Below are 17,232 nucleotides of genomic sequence, written 5' to 3' on the forward strand. Positions count from 1 at the left end.
TGCGTAGCTTACAATCCTTATTCCAACTATGTAGTACTCAGATTTGAAATTAACACAAATGAAATCTTTTTTGGACTAGTTTGAGCAGTATTAGTATGTACCAACATTCCAAAAACATGCTTTCTTCTTTTTGTAATTCATAATCAATAATTGAAGCGCTAACTTAGTTACTATCCATTTTGAACAAGCAAAATAACTTATTGGAACTTTATTATAAAATCAACTGGCTTCAAAGTAAACAGCTTTTAAATATTAGTCTTGAGGAAGAAACCGTTGATTCAAAACTGGTCGGTATTGTAGTTCAGTTATGATAAGATATATAATGATTTAAGCAAAGTTATTTTTTAAGTTAACACAGTAAGGGACATTTTTTTTGTAGTACATTTTTTTGCATTTTTGGACTAAGTAGATTCTACTTAGTCCAAAAATGCAAAAAAAACGTACTACAAAAAAAATGTCCCTTACTGTGTTTTAAGCTTGGACAGCCGTGCAACTCCGCCCAAATGAAACGAGAAAAAAGGTAGTGTGCAATTTTTTTTTAATTATTTACTTTTCCATTAATAAATAACTATTAATAGCATAAATAAATAAAAAAAAACTTACATTATTTTTAAATGCATGTCTAAAAGAATATATACATATTTTATTCTATGTATGTATAAATATTGAAATGCATTCTTATTAAATAAATTTAGTTTGATATGTCTCAATGTTATGCAAACATAATGATCTTGTTTATTGCAACATACTCAGTTTGAATTTACCAAAATCTCCAATCGTAATATTAATTAATACCAGATGCAGCCATTTAGAGCGAGACACCAGTGCCAGAATAAATGGTAAGCTCAAAATTGCAACACAAGTTGCGATTTATTATGTCCAATAAAACCAAATTTTAGTCGTTATACCAATCGAGGAAAAGTAAAGAGAATGACATCACAAGTAAAAAGAATAAAACCCAAACTCGTAATCCTGCATTTCTCTGGATCGCCTGCCTGATCTGTTCATTTGCATCCTTGACGTTTTCAGTGACGCCCATAACTGTTCCAGATATTCTGTCGATGTCCTGATCTTGTTGTAAAACCTGAAAATTAAATTGAAAAGTATTGGATAAAAAATATAATGATAAAAATATTATATACCTTCTAGTACTTCCTGTTAATTTAGAAACTAAATACATTTATTACTCTCTCCCACTTCATCTCCATCTATGTGTTTAGGACTCGCATTACAATTATATTGTTTTATCTCATCCACTAACTCTCAAAAGATATCAAGAATATATAATATATTGAAGAAAAGAATTTTTTTTAGTTTTAACTCCTTACCTTTCAAAAACTCTTTTAAAAACCATATATTTATTTCGAAGAAAAACTTTTTTTGTTTTGATACAAAACAGTATTTTAAGCAAAAAATTAAATAACGTCAAATGTTACCTGGGTTTAAAGAAAATTAGGTTGCTATTTATTGTAAATTAGACCTTGATTACACAAAGGCAAGACATCAGTCCGTAGGCGCTCCCATTCTTGAATAAGAGTGGAATATATGTGATGGAATACAGCTGACGCAAGTGAAGAAGCTCGAGGTGAAGGATAAAACTGCTATATGGGAAAGGGAATGGAGAAGGAAGAGAATAGGAGTAATGGTTAGTGCACTCAGGGTTTCATACTTATACTCTCACTAGCTGGTGTGCCTTAAACAAGTCCTAGGAGAATGAAATAATACTTTATTATTATTATAACCAAATACCTTTTCGGTGAATATTTCTTGTAGTTCAGCAATGTGCAAAACTTTGCTTTCGATTTGTTTAACTTCTTCAGATAAACTATTCAACTCATTGTACAGCTGCGCATTCTCCGACTCAAACATCTGTAATTCCTCGGGAGATAGTCCATACTGGTCAGAACTCATGGAGGAGTCCATTTCAGCAGCCACTTCTGAAGACAACAAGTTATTCAGCGAACTCGGTTCCTTCTCTTCATCATCAGCCAAAGTTTTATTATTTTTCGATGGCAGATCATCCGATGAATCGTTTGTAATTTTGAAATCAAATATTTCCTTTTTCTCTTCGACTTCCAGTTTGGAGAGTTTTCTAATATCTAAAGCTCTCTTAACTCTAATTGCTTTTTGTTCAACCTGAATAACGCACACAGCTTTCAGATATGACTCTGTAAGTTTTATAACCACTTCCATAAACTCCGCAACCTGAGGTGAACTTTTAATTTTACGTGTATCTTTCTTAAACTCTTGAATCGCGTGTGAACAAGAATTAATAATCCTCTGAGCACCATTATCAATTTGGTCTCTTTCAGCATCTGTCATGTGCTTACCAGTTCTTAAAAAATTAGAAAAATTTAAATAAGCATTTCTATTATCGAGTAAAAAGTCGCGTAGTCTCGTTATCTGCGAAGTAATATCTTTCGCTTTGGACATGAAAACATTTTTAGGCTTATTTTTCAAAATTCTGTTCTTATCACTGTCATTCTGAACACCAAAAGCCTTGTTACGGGTGCGAACGGTCTTAACACAAGCCTTGAAGAGAGGCGTTATATCCATGTTAATAAATTATTTATTAAAAATATAAAAAAAAACAACATTAGAATTATTTAGAAAATGGTTTTAAGACTATTTTATTATTATTCCACCACACACTTCCAAGTTGTGTCAACTATTATTGCAATGTGGACAAACGTCAGCTGTCACATTTATAATGCTGCCATTGCGCAATTATAGTACCGAAATAATCCGTATTTTAAATTTGTACAATGGTAGCACTGAAGAAACACATCTGCCGGACGCCATTTTATGTTGTGCTACAGTTCCTTTTGTAGTAACAATTGTCAATGACTTCGTCTCTTTCTTACACTTTACTTAGAATACGAAAGAAAAAGAGATATCAAAATACTTATCGTATCTAATTAAAAAAATACTCGAATTAAAGCTTTTGTAAACATGGAGTCTAGTTAGATGCTTTGGCTCAAAAATGTAAAGAAATTCGTTTTATAAGTGTATTTGGACATCAATTTGTCAGGTATACTCATTTTTTTATTTATATTCTAAATATACTGTCTTGTGGTTTTATATTATAATGTTTCGTTACATGTCTTTATTTTCTGACTCGTATTTCTACTTCAAAAACGGTTGTAAACGTATGCATTATTTGGCGCCAATGCCTGTAAAACCGTCTTACATCGCCCGTTATTTTATGTAATAATATATTCAACATATCTTTCTTAAGTTATAGGATAGTAATTTGAGCTACGCTTTCTAAATTAACGTATCGGGAACTTTAATTGTCATGGTAGGTTATAGCAAATTCCTTATTCTAATGTGCTACAAAACAGGTCTATATGACACTGTAAACGTCATTTTTATAATTCAATTGGTAAATTATTGTTATCTCATATTTGTTTACAAAAATATTCAGCGTATTATTGTATACATAACCGTTACGTTTCAGAAAATCGGCAGCTTAAAATTCGTATTATGATAATTGCGCAAGAGACGTGAAATCAGATTGATTGTAATAAAATTAGATGTTTCTACTTATACTTAATTCGTAGGCGAAGATGTCTCCTAATTTCTTTAAAACAAATTTGTTTTATGTGTCATGTTTTTTTTTACAGATTTCATCACAAATGTTTTTGAAAATGTCTACATTTACGATTGTACTTGGCATCTTGTATGTGTAGTAAAGATATACACTTGATGGATATGTTTTCACTCAATGATATATAAGTAAGTACAAATTATTTGTAATTTAGTCATAAATACTATAAATTATCTTTTATATCCGTGAAAACTGGGTAACTTGTCAGTCTGTGTCACCTAACCTCTATTCATCTAAAATCTAATTTATGAATTAAACTTGTGATTATTTTTCTATTCAATGTCATTTTAATATTTTATCAACCTTTAGCATTGAATTTCAACAAGGCATGAAAAAATTCACACCATAAAAAGCATTATTATAGTTTTTAATGATACTGTCCAGAAAATATCTTTTAATTAACATTTAAGCATTTTAACCACTTCTTTAGTCGCATATGAGTTTGTAATAATGGAAATATTGATATTGTCCCCATTTCAGAATTGCTAACCTGGAAGGTTTTTGCTGAAATTATAAAGTGATTACTTATTTAGCGGCCCAGAGAATTGGAAATATGTCTATTGTATTTGTATTTTGGGCTGAGAATAAATGTTTTAGCAATTGCATTGTTAAATATCCACGAGTTAAAAAGGTTGCAAAAATATCATATATTGGATCACGACCATTATCTATGAGAGCTGTAACAAATACTTATACTTATAATAATAAATAATAAATTTGGATAACTTATACGGCGCCATTTTCGTAAAATACTACTACAAAGGCGCTAAATACTACCTTAATATGTTAGTATGCAAAATTCAAAAACACACCGGACAACCTTGTTAAGACTATTGCGTGACATCTATAGTTTTAAGCATTAATTACTTTTTGCATCCATCTTTGTTTGCGACACATCATTGTCGTGTTATTACGGTCATATGAATGCGAGTGTTTTTGTACACACAGTACATATATACGAATGAGAGATAGCAAGTGTTTTTGCCTAGAATTTTCACTCATGAATTACATGAAATTATAGTAACTTTAAACATAAAGAGTAAATCCACTCACAAGTAGGCATAGGCTATGAAACTTATAAAGTTGAAGCCTGAGTAGGGACATGATAAACGGTGTTGCATAAGCCGTAGCTAGATTTCAGAGTCACTTGGACGTTAGGTAATTCAAAAAAAAAAAAAACGTCATCTGAAGGATACCCTTTTCCACATTATTTTGTTTTTTCACATTATTTTGAATGATATTATTATTATTGATTATTTTTACTCATTGTATTTTTATCAGCTGAATGACAGTTTGACTTGTTCTTATCATCACATGAACTTTAGAAATATACACAAAATATTTGGTTTACTTTCAGTCCTCTCTCGTTTGATCGCAGATCCAAACCATTTTTATTTGATGTTTTCTTGAAATCAGCGGATGTGAGACATCTAGGATTAATGTACGAAACTTATTTGAAATTCTTGATTAATTCTAGAAAAATTGATTTTTTCAGAAATGGGTGTTGAGCCGCAACCATCACAGAGTTCTAGCGGGGATTCAGACTCCAATTCCGATTCAGATTCCGATGTAAGACTTTTTGTTTTTCCTATTTACTTAAGCACACAAGAACAATCCATATTCTATAGCCAATAAATTCAATATTTAGTATTATCAGTCTCACGGTTTAACTGTGCATAGATTGATTACACTCATTAATAGTTAGATATGCCCACTGTAAAACGTATTAAAAAAATTAAATACCTCTTTTTAAAATGCCTCTGTGCGCTCCCTTATAATCTATGTATTTTGTTTATTGTTTCGGCATTCACTTTGTGGTAAGACATGATGAAATTTAAAAGAAAACATTTGTTTTTTTACCACTTGAGTTATATTTATTTTATTTTAGTTTTGGAAGCTACGCTTCCATCTTCAGGTCTAAATATAAACTGATTATATTTAGACCTGAAGATGGACGCTTAGCTTCCGAAACTAGTCGTTAAAGTAAAGTAAAATAAATTGTGCCGGGTTGTGATCCCGTGGTCAGTGTCACGGACTCTTAAGTCAGAGTTTCTCGGTTCGAACCCACTCTACCACAATCTTATACCACTTGAGTTATATTTATAAAATAAATATAACTCAAGTGGTAAAACACAAATTTAAATTATATAATCTATGTACACATATGCAAAATCCTAAATTTGAATATAAGTATATTTTTACTGTTTTTTATGTATCTTAAAATATAACTAATTGACGATTACCATTATTCAATGCCTTTATAAACTATATTTCTGGCATAACGTGGGGTATTTTGTCAAGGGGAAGTTTTATTTTTGTTATCTTAAGCGCAGTAAAAGTATATACCAGGTATTTAACAAATAAATGCTAGGAGCTCTGTAACCAAGTGTGTGGTGTATAGTTTAGGTATAAATGTATATTTCATCGCTGTATACTCATTTCTAGAGCCCTTTGGATGCTTCTCCCATATACCTAGTGTGTGCTCTCGCTATGCTTTTGACCCTGTATTGCAGTATAGATATATTTTTTAACATTTTTCTCATCACACTGAGGTGAAGCAATTTATTAGAAAGAAATTTGGAATCTGCCATTAATTGCTCAAGAGACATATTCAAAATATTATTTTCAAGCTATGTTTAGTTCAACATAAAATTTTACTCTGTTCGGCATTAGAAAATTAGTCATTTCAGTATTTGTGAGCCTTTCGATGTTTTAAAATTATTTTTCACACATTTGCACTAACGGTAATGGCTCGATTTGTTTTTAAATGCTTTTAATAAGTCTAAAAATTATTTGATCCCATTATCGCCTTAAAGTGCATCAATCTTCACTCTAAATCGTCACTTTACTAACGGGCGCGTTTAATTTCCTTTCAGAATTCCGAAAGCTGCTCTTTCTCGTCGAGCAGCTCTGATTCGGAGTCCAGCCGCACCAGTCATGCTTCCAGCCACAAGTCCAAGGGCCCGGACGCGTGCAAGTCTCCCGCCAAACTCAAACTTCAGCAGCAGTTCAGCGTCACCTCCTCCGAGACCGGTCTGCGCCTCAAGATCGCCGCCATCCCCCGGGACTCCAAGCCGGGGGGCCGAGCGAGCCCCAAGAAGAAGACCCCGGTCCCGACGGCGGCCGCCAAGAAAGGCAACTACGAGAAACCTGTCGAGAAACGAGATAGCGAAAAGCCTCCCGTCAAAAATCAGACCCTTCAAAAAACTGTCAGAGTCACCAAGGCCAAAATGAAAGTCAAAAAGAAATCCCCGCTCTCCGAGTCCAGTTCTTCGAGCGATTCCTGCAGCGACTCTTGCTCCGATACGGACTCTTCTTTGGACAGTGACTCTGAACCGGAAACTAAGAAAGTCGCCTGCAAGGAAAAGTCCCCGAAAAAGGTTCAGCCCGTGCGGAACGGCCCCAAGTTGACCGCTACAGTCTATTCGAAAGACGGCAGCAGCGACAGCGACTGCGTGCTTAAACCGAGTGTCGCCAAGGCGACGGAAGGCAAAGTCAACGAGGCTCAGTCCAATGTCGGGAATTCAGGGCAGTCGGAAGTCGATGCTAAAGGGATCAAACGCGGAAAAGCTACGGCCGCGAGGCGAACCAAGGTGATGGAACGTAACAAGACCAAAAGTGCATCCGGGAGTAGTGCCGAGAAGAGCAAACCTGATTCCAAAGCTACAAAGCCGACACGAGGCAGACCCAAGACTAAGGTAGGATTTTCTACATTTGGCATGCAATATGTTTCAATTGTACGTGCATTGTTTCATCGTGGACTTCCTCAGTGGGCTTTTATAATATAGATATATACATACATGTATGTATGCACATGATCGGCATATAATGAAATAGTATCATTATAAAACATAGTTAGGACGGCATATTGAAAAGAGAAAGATGACATATAAACAGAAACAAACATACAATTTATATTTGAAGCACTAACTTTGTGATTTTCCATTTTATAATTAAAATATAACTTTGTTTTAAAATCACTATAAATTTTTTATTTTAACTTAATTATAATGTCTACCGGTTACGAAGCTAACCGCTTCTTTATCAAGACTGATTAATACTAAAACACTATCTACTTAACAATATTCAAAATATTTTGACGGCTAGGCAAAGGGGTTTGGGTAGATCTCAAGTGGCTTTATTTTAATTTTTTTATTGATTATCAGTCACAGTCAAAAGGGATCAGGGATGATAAGTGATTGGAAACATATTTAATAACGGACTTTTAGAAAAATCGTTTACTTGAGAATTTATTGGTTGTAAATTATTATTAATTGCCTTTTTAATTTCTAATATTTTTAAATTATCAAATTAGTCCTCTGTTGTATGTCTGTAATATATTTAGACCTTAATTTTTATCAAATGAGTGATTATTTTGTATTAGATGTTAGCTTCGAAACCGGTAGACAAGTTATAATAAAATATTTATAGTGATTTTAAAACAAAGTTACATTTGATTATAAGAAACAAACATCTTACTAAAAATATTAAATTGTTTTTTTACCTTTTTTTGTTAAGATGGAAAGGGCTAAACTGATGAAATTCAAATTCTTATATCTTGGCTCTAACTTTATTTCAAAGATGAATGTAGAAATAAACACACATTAACAACAATAATAATAAATTTGGATAACTTATATAGCGCCATTTTCGTAAAATAATACCTCAAGGGCGCTTCACTGTGAAGGAATTGGGAAAAATATTATGGTGGAAATGATTTAGCAAACAAGTGTGTTTTTAGTCTTTTTCTAAAGATCATCTCACCCTCACTATTTCTAACCATTGGTGGAAGAGCATTCCACGCCGTCGGTCCTGCAACAGCAAAGGCACGCTCGCCAAATTTAGTGCGTTGGTTGCGAGCTGGTAAGATCACTTTGCCCATTGCAGATGTTGTAGCCGATCGAAGCGTGAGACGTCTATCAACCAATTCATCTGGAATACACAGCTCCTTAAGATACTCTGGAGCCATATTGTATATTGATTTATACATGAGTAGGCAGAGTTTGTACTCGACCCTTTCGGGAAAGCGTAACCGGTGGAATTTGTGAAGTAGTGGGGTGATGTGACTGAATTTAAAAATTCCAAAAATCAGTCTCGTTGCTGCATTTAACACTGATTGCAGTCGAGTCATTTTATTGTTTGGTAGACCCGTGTATATACCGTTACAATAATCGACTCTAGATATGTATTACAAACGCATTTATTAATTGACGGGCAGCATCAACTGGCAGATTCTTGCGAATGCTTTTTATTTTCCTTAGCTGATAAAAACATGTACTTGTTGTTTTGTTAATTTGAGTCTCAAGGGAGAGATCAGAATCTAAGAACACGCCGAGCAGTTTGACGGCCGGTGTAGTGGTACTCTTTGGATTGAGTGGTGTCGTGTTATCAATCAAATTCTGTCGTTTAGGTGTGGCTATCCAGAGATGTTCCATTTTGGAGGGATTAAGTGTATGATATTAAATATGAAGTGTGTGATATTGAATATTAAATTAGGTTCTCTATTTGCTGATGGGGGTTTCGTTGGTGGCCTTAAGAAAAAATCTAAAGCAACACGCATTTGGCTTTGCTTGTTGAAATATATACCTGTTTGATTCCATTTTTTGATGAATTCTATTTGATGGTCTGCTTTTCAAACATATGCTTATTGAGGATTGATTTTTTTTTTTAATTTCAATTCTTGTTTATTTCAGTTCACAATTAATAATAGTTAAAACTAACTAATGAATTGTAATAATGAAAGTTGCTAAAGAGATACTCAAGTTTAAAATTTTATCATTAATATGGCAAACCATTTACTGAGCTGTACATAATGATTTTTTCCGTATGTAAATTAAAAAAATATTTTGGAAAATAGTAAAACTTTTATGCAATATCGCATATTTCTCTTTTTAAATACTGATATTCTTATTTGCTAGTAATTGAGGTACACACTAAATGAAGAAAATAATGTAAAATATGAGTTTTATATTGAAATGCTCGTTGGATACTTGAGTGTATCTGTGGAGCGATATTTATTTTATTAATTGATTCGGCAGTCGCTTTGCGGTAAATCTATCCATTTTAATTTAATTTTACTTCGTAAATACCACTATTTCTTAAAATACTGTATTTGAAAATGATGCGAAATGCGTGGAAACATGTTTCACGATAGATTTGAAAAAATAGTGGTATTTACTAAGTAAAACTTAGTTAAAAATGACATTTCTTTCATTAATCAAATAAATTATTCTAAATATGATATGAACGCGGAAGAGAATATGATTTGCGCGGGACGTGTAGTTGTCTATGTGAGGATTTAGAGCCGTTTTACCAATTTGCGCTGGAGTCGTGCCAAGTTTCTGCGCGTCGGCTGAAGAATGCGCTGTCTTTCTGCCAGTTGGATAAAGAAATTGGAAAGTTTTATAATTATTTATATTTGCATTCCTTAATCCTTGGAGCGAGGATATTTACAGATTTGTGCGCTCTCGCAGTTGCCCATCGGAACCTCTCAGTCTAATTGAACACGCTTCGTGTTTACGTTGAAGCGTTCGAGCGTCTAAAGTAAATTCATAAAAATGGTATGTGGTCGTGTTACGTGCGCAATTTGTCTTTAATAGTTTATTGTTTATTCTGGATGGATTCTTTCATACTTTAAACCTTGAAATGTTAGCTTCTCTTATTTTTTCCCCATTAGTAAATTAAAGATTTTTATTTCCCAGTTTAATCTCATCGAGCCTTAGCTACTCTCACTTAGTATTCAATGAAAATGGCGCCATATAAATTATTAATAATTTACAACGTTTTGAGTGTATCCAAATACTTGTTCTCAAATCTGGATTTTCTCCACTTATTAGTTGTTTTGAGATGACAATGTCAAAATATTTGTTAAAATTTTGAGATATGTTGAGACGTCAAAATATTCATAATTGTTATTTACCTCAAGGAATTCTTACACATTTGAGGTGTAATAGTGACGTAAGTGAAGGAGCTCAGATTGACGGGCATTGCTGCTATATTGGAAAGGGAATAGAAGGAAGGAAAAGAAGAATAGCAGCAATGGCTTATATAAGTATATCCAAGCCACAATTTAAGCAATTTGTTCCTCAAGATAAAACTTGAATAATTAATATTTTTCAACTATTTTTAGATTTCTTGTCTGTTATAAAAAATAACTTTCGATAGAAAATATTCATAAAATAAATTCTGAAAAATTCAGTGGAAGAAAAATATATTCTACACCATGTAATGTTCTTACAAGCATATTTAATTTTTACCGTCTCCTGAAAAAAAGTGGGATATGAAACGCATGTGGTTATACCGCCATTATTAAGATCAACTTTTATTTTCAAATTCAATGCTTTGTACATTTTTTTGCAAATATACAAAAAAAATGTTAAATTTTCATGCATTATAAAAGTGTAAAAAAAAAAGAAGCAGAGGAAAACCGAGGAAAACTTAGCACAATCAGTTATGTCAAATACTTGAAAGCGGCCGGGTCAGGAGTCGTAATAATCGTCGAGTATGTATGAGGAGATGCATGAATGTAGAAGAGGCGAAGAATGTTTGCAAAGACTGAGTGGTATGGCGTTCGATTTCTCTGTCTACCCCTGCGGGGAAGCGACGTGATGTTTAGTTTAAAAGTGTAATTATAATTATATATTTTGAAATGTGCATATAATAACATATTTTAAATAATCGAGATGATTCCAATAATCGATTCCGTCGATCGTTAATGCATATTTCCAATCCAAGGAATCCTATTGAAGTCCTATTTCTGGACGCTAAATGTTGGGCAGTTCAACAAGTCATAAATTTCGTATTGCCGCCAATTTCCCGCTCCTTCGTGTCTTTGTGTACGTGCGTCATTCTCCAATAAATTCGACATCCGTCACTTCAAACGAGATTCGCCAGAATCCAAACATTTCCGGTAAATACACGTGAAATCTATTAAAAACCGAGCGATTAGTTGAATCATTTGTAATATTTTTGTATGTTCTTATATTTTCCCGAACTTCCGCTGCGACGCACTCGTAATAAATTGATAAATAAACTTTTCTTGAATGTTTTTCGCAGATACTTTGTGGCACATTTTATAATCTTTATAAAATAAAACAACTTTGTTTTAACCACTTTTTACTGGTACACTTTATCCAACCGGTTTCGACAAGAACCTTGTCATCATCAGGGTTTATGTACTAAATTCTAAAACATTGAAATACTCATAAGTTAGGTTATAGTTAATCATCCGAGCATCCGAAACTGTGGATGGAGCGTACTGACTATACGAATGCTCGCATCGTAACGTCTTACGTTACGACAAAATGGCTCCGGTCAGTCACCACCCTTACCGGCATGCGGTAGGATATAAGATCATATATCATTATTATTTGCGTAATTACAAATTTCAAGAATTATTGCAATATGGATGTTCAATAATGAGCAGAATTGTGAACGTTAAGGTGGAGACTGACCGGAGCATTTCGTCGTAACATAACGTCGTAACATCGCTCGCGGCGAGCATCCGAAACCATGGATGGAGCGCTCGGCTCGCTGTACTGCCTGCCTGAATGCTCGCATCGTAACGTGTTACGTTACGACGAAATGCTCCGGTCAGTCTCCACCTTAACGTTAATGATTAATTTCATTCGGGGCCATCTACATACATAGCTCTGGTGCTACAATTCTATGACCGCTTTGTATGAATGTTTGGAAGAATGCCCGAAGCACCTTGCCAAGAGACACACTTTGGCCTCTTGTTATTATTTTGACACTGCCGATTGCATCTCTCGGATTTCTCTGTCCATTTCACCAATTGGAAGTCAATCGGACGGGCCATCGGTTTTCGTTTGTGTCAAGTCAGTCCACTGCGATGACACGATGATTTAATTGTAATCTGATGACCAGCGATTTGTGGAAGGGGTGATCTGGCTAATATCTGCATTTTACCCGTCATTCGTTACTGCACATGGATTTATACACATAGATTTCATACCGTTAAGGCGATTGGGGAAATGGGGAAAAGGACGTATTATAACGTAAACATTTTTAAAAAATGTTTTGTGTTACTACAAAACTATTTTCTTATATTGAAAATTTAATATCAAAATTTTTATAATATCCCATCGTGTTTTTTTTCTCGGAAATATGGAGAAAGCCTTGGTACTTACAGGGCTTACGACCTATCGTTGGCTGGTTTAAGTAGACACATAAGGTGGCTTGTTAGGTCTCTGCGAAAAAAAAAGTTTTTCATGTTTAAGAATTAGTAAACCAAAGTATATATGTATGTATATGTTTATATATATTTAACAAATAAATGAAGAAGAAAAAAATATTTAATATACTTTATTCGCATTTATACCGATCATTGACTACCTCGATTACTATTATTCTCTTTTACTCGAACTCCGAAAAGTTGTACATATACTAATATGCTTCATTTGACAACACAATTCACATTTTTGGTGGAAACTTCATAGGCGACATTTGATTGAAATTTTAAATTTGGCGTAAGTAAGCCTTCATTTATTGATATGAGATTCTTTCCCTTATTATTTAATCACTATACGCCTGAAAATAATACATATGCTTATTCAGTTACTTTGTCATGAATCTGTCATATTTCTATTAATATCTTCGCAAAACGAAATCTTCATCTACGTGGAGATATTAATACAATATTGTTAAACTAACCATTTGTAAACAAAGTTTTGGACACCCGTCATGTTGTGAAGACCAGAACATTTTCCCTATTTTGCGCTCTTTGATTACGTTTGCATATTTTATGGATAGAGATTGAGTACGTCCAATCATGTATGGATTCAGTATACGTATGTATAATGAACCCATCTAGAATGTAAATATTACTGAAATATGAAAATTTACACTTTATTGAAGCGTTGGAATAAATCCTCGTGAATCTAATCATTCGATGTTCGGTTTAATTTTTGAAATATCGTACAAAAACAACCGATATCTGCTGCATATCTCTCGTAATGAAATTCTGCTAGTTTTTGCATTTTAAAATACGCTATTTCCAACCATAACGAATCGAATGCGATCAACTTCCAATATCATTTTAATCGACTTATTTTACAACTCCATAAGCTGCAAAGTTGTTTTATATCGCAGCTACTTTGTATTATCGGCTCGTTCACGAATCGCATACAATAAATGGGGATAATAAAATCGCTCTGGGGATTCTCGCACGATTGTATCAAAAACTCGATCGTTTATCGTTACTTGCATTTCTCGGTTGAAATTTTCTATCGTCTAAGTCATCTTTCACCTAATCCTTATAAAACTTCCCTCGATATTTTTTTTTTTTTTTGTTCATATAATCAATATTTAGAAGCATTTTTTTGTAAATAATATTCAACGTACAACATCTATAACGGGCGACGAGTAATTATACGTAAAGGATTTTTTTTAAATCGTTTTACAAACCATGTTTATTTGCAACATTTTGAGTGTGTCCAAATACTTGATCACAAATCTGAGTTTCTCCACTGAGTTTCTACATGGATTTTAAAAATATGAAAGTCTGAGAATTTACGGGGCTTACGACCTGTCATAGGTTAGTTGAGTAATCACTTTACGCACTTGTAACGTTCACCATTTTATCCATGATTGACAGCCACACTACTCAAATTTTGGAAGTCATATATGATACATCTCATGACGTCATGAGAATTATGTTATTATAAACAATTATGTATGTATTAAAATTACCACTTTTTACTAAAATATTTACAATTCATATAAAATTGAAGGTTTCCTTAAATTTTATGATCTTTACACGCATTATGTTCACAAAGAAATACATTGAATGTGCAAAAAAGATACAAGGTCAGTGTTATTATAAATTTTTAAGTGAGATTTTAAATAATGTCTAATATCTAAATAAAATATTTAGAAAAATAAATATTTTATATTTATATTAGTCTCCATACAACCATACATGTAAAAAAGTATATTCTTTGATATGACTACTTTAATATTTACATTAAATAATGTGACTTGGCATTTCTATTCTAATTTATTCAAATTGTTGGCAAGGCGCGCTTATTAATTCGTCAATAAATAAACACCGTCTAGTTTCCTCATTTACATGAACATAATGATAACTTCATTATTTCTAATTTATTTACAAGGATTGAAATAATCTTCTATTTATCTAAACATAGCTTCTTCGTGTATGTTTGGCTGACCCCCTTTACTGTGGTCGGACGCCTCGGTATTCATAAGCCCGTCAGAGTGTACATAACAAGCTGTTAGACGTATGATCGTGGAATGATTATTCCGAAACCGGTAGTCGTGAAGTAGTGTTTTTTAAAGCGGTATTACACAAAGTAAACGATGAATTTATTTATTGATTTGGCGTTTAATTTGTAGAACTCCATTTTAATTTATGTATTTTAAATCAAACACGGATTTAAATCAAACACACATTCGTTTACCTGGATGAAGGTAAAATACAATGGGAGAGGATGGACATTATATCGTGGGTGTACTGGCAAAAAACGTTAATTCGAAAATACGCAAATTTTAACTTAATGATGCAATTTTATATTTAAAAAATGCAATTTTAACTTATAAAGTTTTCGACGTTCTATAAACTGGCAAATGTCATATTTATGTGGTTTTAAAAGTAAATTTAACCTTATGTTCAATAGCGGGTATTTTATTCAGGCTAAAATGCATAATTATTAATGTTCATACATATCAATCAGCTTTAAATTATAGGGATTATTAAAACATGGATTTTAGAGTAAACATTTTTTGCCAGTATACCCATGATATATCCTTTTTGTATAATAAAATAACAACTATAATATATTAACACTATTATTCTAGTTCTACTTATAATACCTATACCCTTATACCCTTTACTATGACTAAATTATATTGTATACCCACACACAGGCCATGCCTTTGTGGAATCTTTTTTTGTATTTATATTAATATTTTATTCATGTATTTTTGTATTTCAATTTTTATCATGTAATGCAAAAGAATTAAAAGTAAAGAAAAAATCGAACTACATAGTTTTTCCACAAAAATTGTATGTGGAAAAAACTATATGACCGGGTTTCGTCGTAGCCGACATCATCAGACTGGTCAGTACAAAACTTAAATCTAATGGACTTTTCGTTACAAGGTCAGATTTAAAGGTCAGTTTATTTTTATGAAGTCCTCGCTTCGAAATTCGTCCTTTGTTATTACTACGCGAACTCTTTCCTTCGCCTATCCATTCCCACCTCTGACCTTCTGTCCTCCTGGTATTGCCGGTCGGCGCGCGGAGATGCCCAATTACCACTCCCGCGGCGGCTACCTGTGCGCCCCCTCCCCTCTCCCCTTCTCCCTCCGCGTGTGTGTGTGTGCGCGTCTCCCCATCTATGTACCACCTGGCGGAGGCTCCTGGGGTGACCGTGCGATCTACTTGCTCCGGGGCCGACTTCACGAGCTGCACTGCACTTTTTTTTACTGACTTCGGCTGTTTCCACCTACCATTCTGAAAATGTATTTGCACTGGTCCATGTTTGTCTGCTGTGCTGGTCGGGGTTGTGGAGGCGTCTGTGTACCGGGCAACGTCGGGTCGGAATCGGATCTAGCTGACTAACTGAACTAACTAATTACTAATCCCTTTCACTGCCCACACCGGGGTACTTGTAGAAAATTTTGGTGGTAGATTTACAAAGTGCAGTGACAGGGATATTGAAAGCTTTTAAATGTAAATTAATAAATTTCACAACTTATTTGCAAAAAAAAAGCTTTGGAAGAGAAGGTCTATCGAGAAGCCTAGATGCTTCTGTATCAGTTCTGAGAATGCGGGGACAGCTTTCAATATATTTCCACCTATCTGGCAATTAAACGCCCACTTTTTTACTTTTCGTGTAGCTCCGGCTTCTTCTTCGTCCATATTGGTTCCGTCCTATGGGATGAGAGAATTGGCTCCAGTTTTTTCAGCCAGTCCAACGCCTCTGGGTTCGCCTCATGGATAACCCAAAGGTCACCACAACTTCTCAGCCGGCAGTCCTGCACTGTGTGTCTTATGGTCTGCTCAGCTCCACACTCACAGTCAGGGTTGTTCCTTTTCCCCCACCTCCAGAGCAAAAAGTTGCAGCCTAAAAAACGTTTAACGCCCAAAAACGAGGTTTTTTTACATAAGACGCATTTTTTCTTCAAAATTGCCTCCAAAATTAAGGTGCGTCTTATACTCAAAATTCATTCGATTCATATAAAAATGTCCAGTGATTGATTTCAAATTCCCGCCAGTCTTAAAAATGGCCATATATTTGATCCCGCAATAAACCTATCTCTTCGGGAAACAATTGTATTGATAGGAATCGTATAACATAAATTATTCCACCGCACCACAAAATAAATGTTGTTTTCTTTAATTATTAAAAAAATTAAGGCGTATTTTCGAGGTCACATGCATTGCATTACTAGGCACAAGAATTTAAATAATTTTTATCTATCACCAAACTTACTACATAGTTTCGAAATGAATAAGACCTCTAACGAAGATAGAAGAAAGAAGAGAAAGCAAAACGTAGCTTTTATTATTTTTTTAAAGATTTAAACCGACGTACTGAATTTTCACGATGTTAAAATTACCAGTAATTTATGTCATAAAT

General features: G+C 33.7%; 2 protein-coding genes across 2 annotated transcripts in view; one reads left to right on the forward strand and one right to left on the reverse strand.

The window, feature by feature from the left end:
- Nucleotides 1–413: 413 nt before the first annotated feature.
- Syx18 (syntaxin 18) lies at nucleotides 414–2,705 on the reverse strand. Its single transcript, XM_088258943.1, has 2 exons — nucleotides 1,750–2,705; nucleotides 414–1,084 (listed from the first exon to the last, which is right to left on the reverse strand). Exons 1-2 carry the CDS (start codon nucleotides 2,554–2,556, stop codon nucleotides 896–898), a joined length of 996 nt encoding a protein of 331 aa, XP_088115069.1. The 5' UTR covers nucleotides 2,557–2,705; the 3' UTR covers nucleotides 414–895.
- A 223-nt stretch (nucleotides 2,706–2,928) lies between these two features.
- Nucleotides 2,929–17,232, forward strand: part of ash1 (histone-lysine N-methyltransferase ash1) — a 123,804-nt gene continuing 109,500 nt past the window's right edge. The window contains exons 1-4 of the mRNA XM_088258898.1: nucleotides 2,929–3,031; nucleotides 3,627–3,738; nucleotides 5,106–5,179; nucleotides 6,487–7,308. Coding sequence (XP_088115024.1) covers nucleotides 5,108–5,179; nucleotides 6,487–7,308 — 894 coding nt within the window. The 5' untranslated portion in view covers nucleotides 2,929–3,031; nucleotides 3,627–3,738; nucleotides 5,106–5,107. The remainder of the gene's footprint in view (nucleotides 3,032–3,626; nucleotides 3,739–5,105; nucleotides 5,180–6,486; nucleotides 7,309–17,232) is intronic.

This window comes from Brachycentrus maculatus, unplaced genomic scaffold, assembly GCF_059751285.1.
Source record: "Brachycentrus maculatus isolate JH-2025_06_01 unplaced genomic scaffold, ASM5975128v1 h1tg000105l, whole genome shotgun sequence".
Classification (NCBI taxonomy): domain Eukaryota; kingdom Metazoa; phylum Arthropoda; class Insecta; order Trichoptera; family Brachycentridae; genus Brachycentrus; species Brachycentrus maculatus.

Coding starts and splice junctions, on each gene's coding strand:
- Syx18 (XM_088258943.1), bottom strand. CDS start 2,556: ATGGATATAACGCCTCTCTTCAAGGCTTGTGTTAAGACCGTTCGCACC. Junction 1,085..1,749: donor AAGAAATATTCACCGAAAAG/GTATTTGGTTAT, acceptor TTTAATTTTCAG/GTTTTACAACAAGATCAGGA.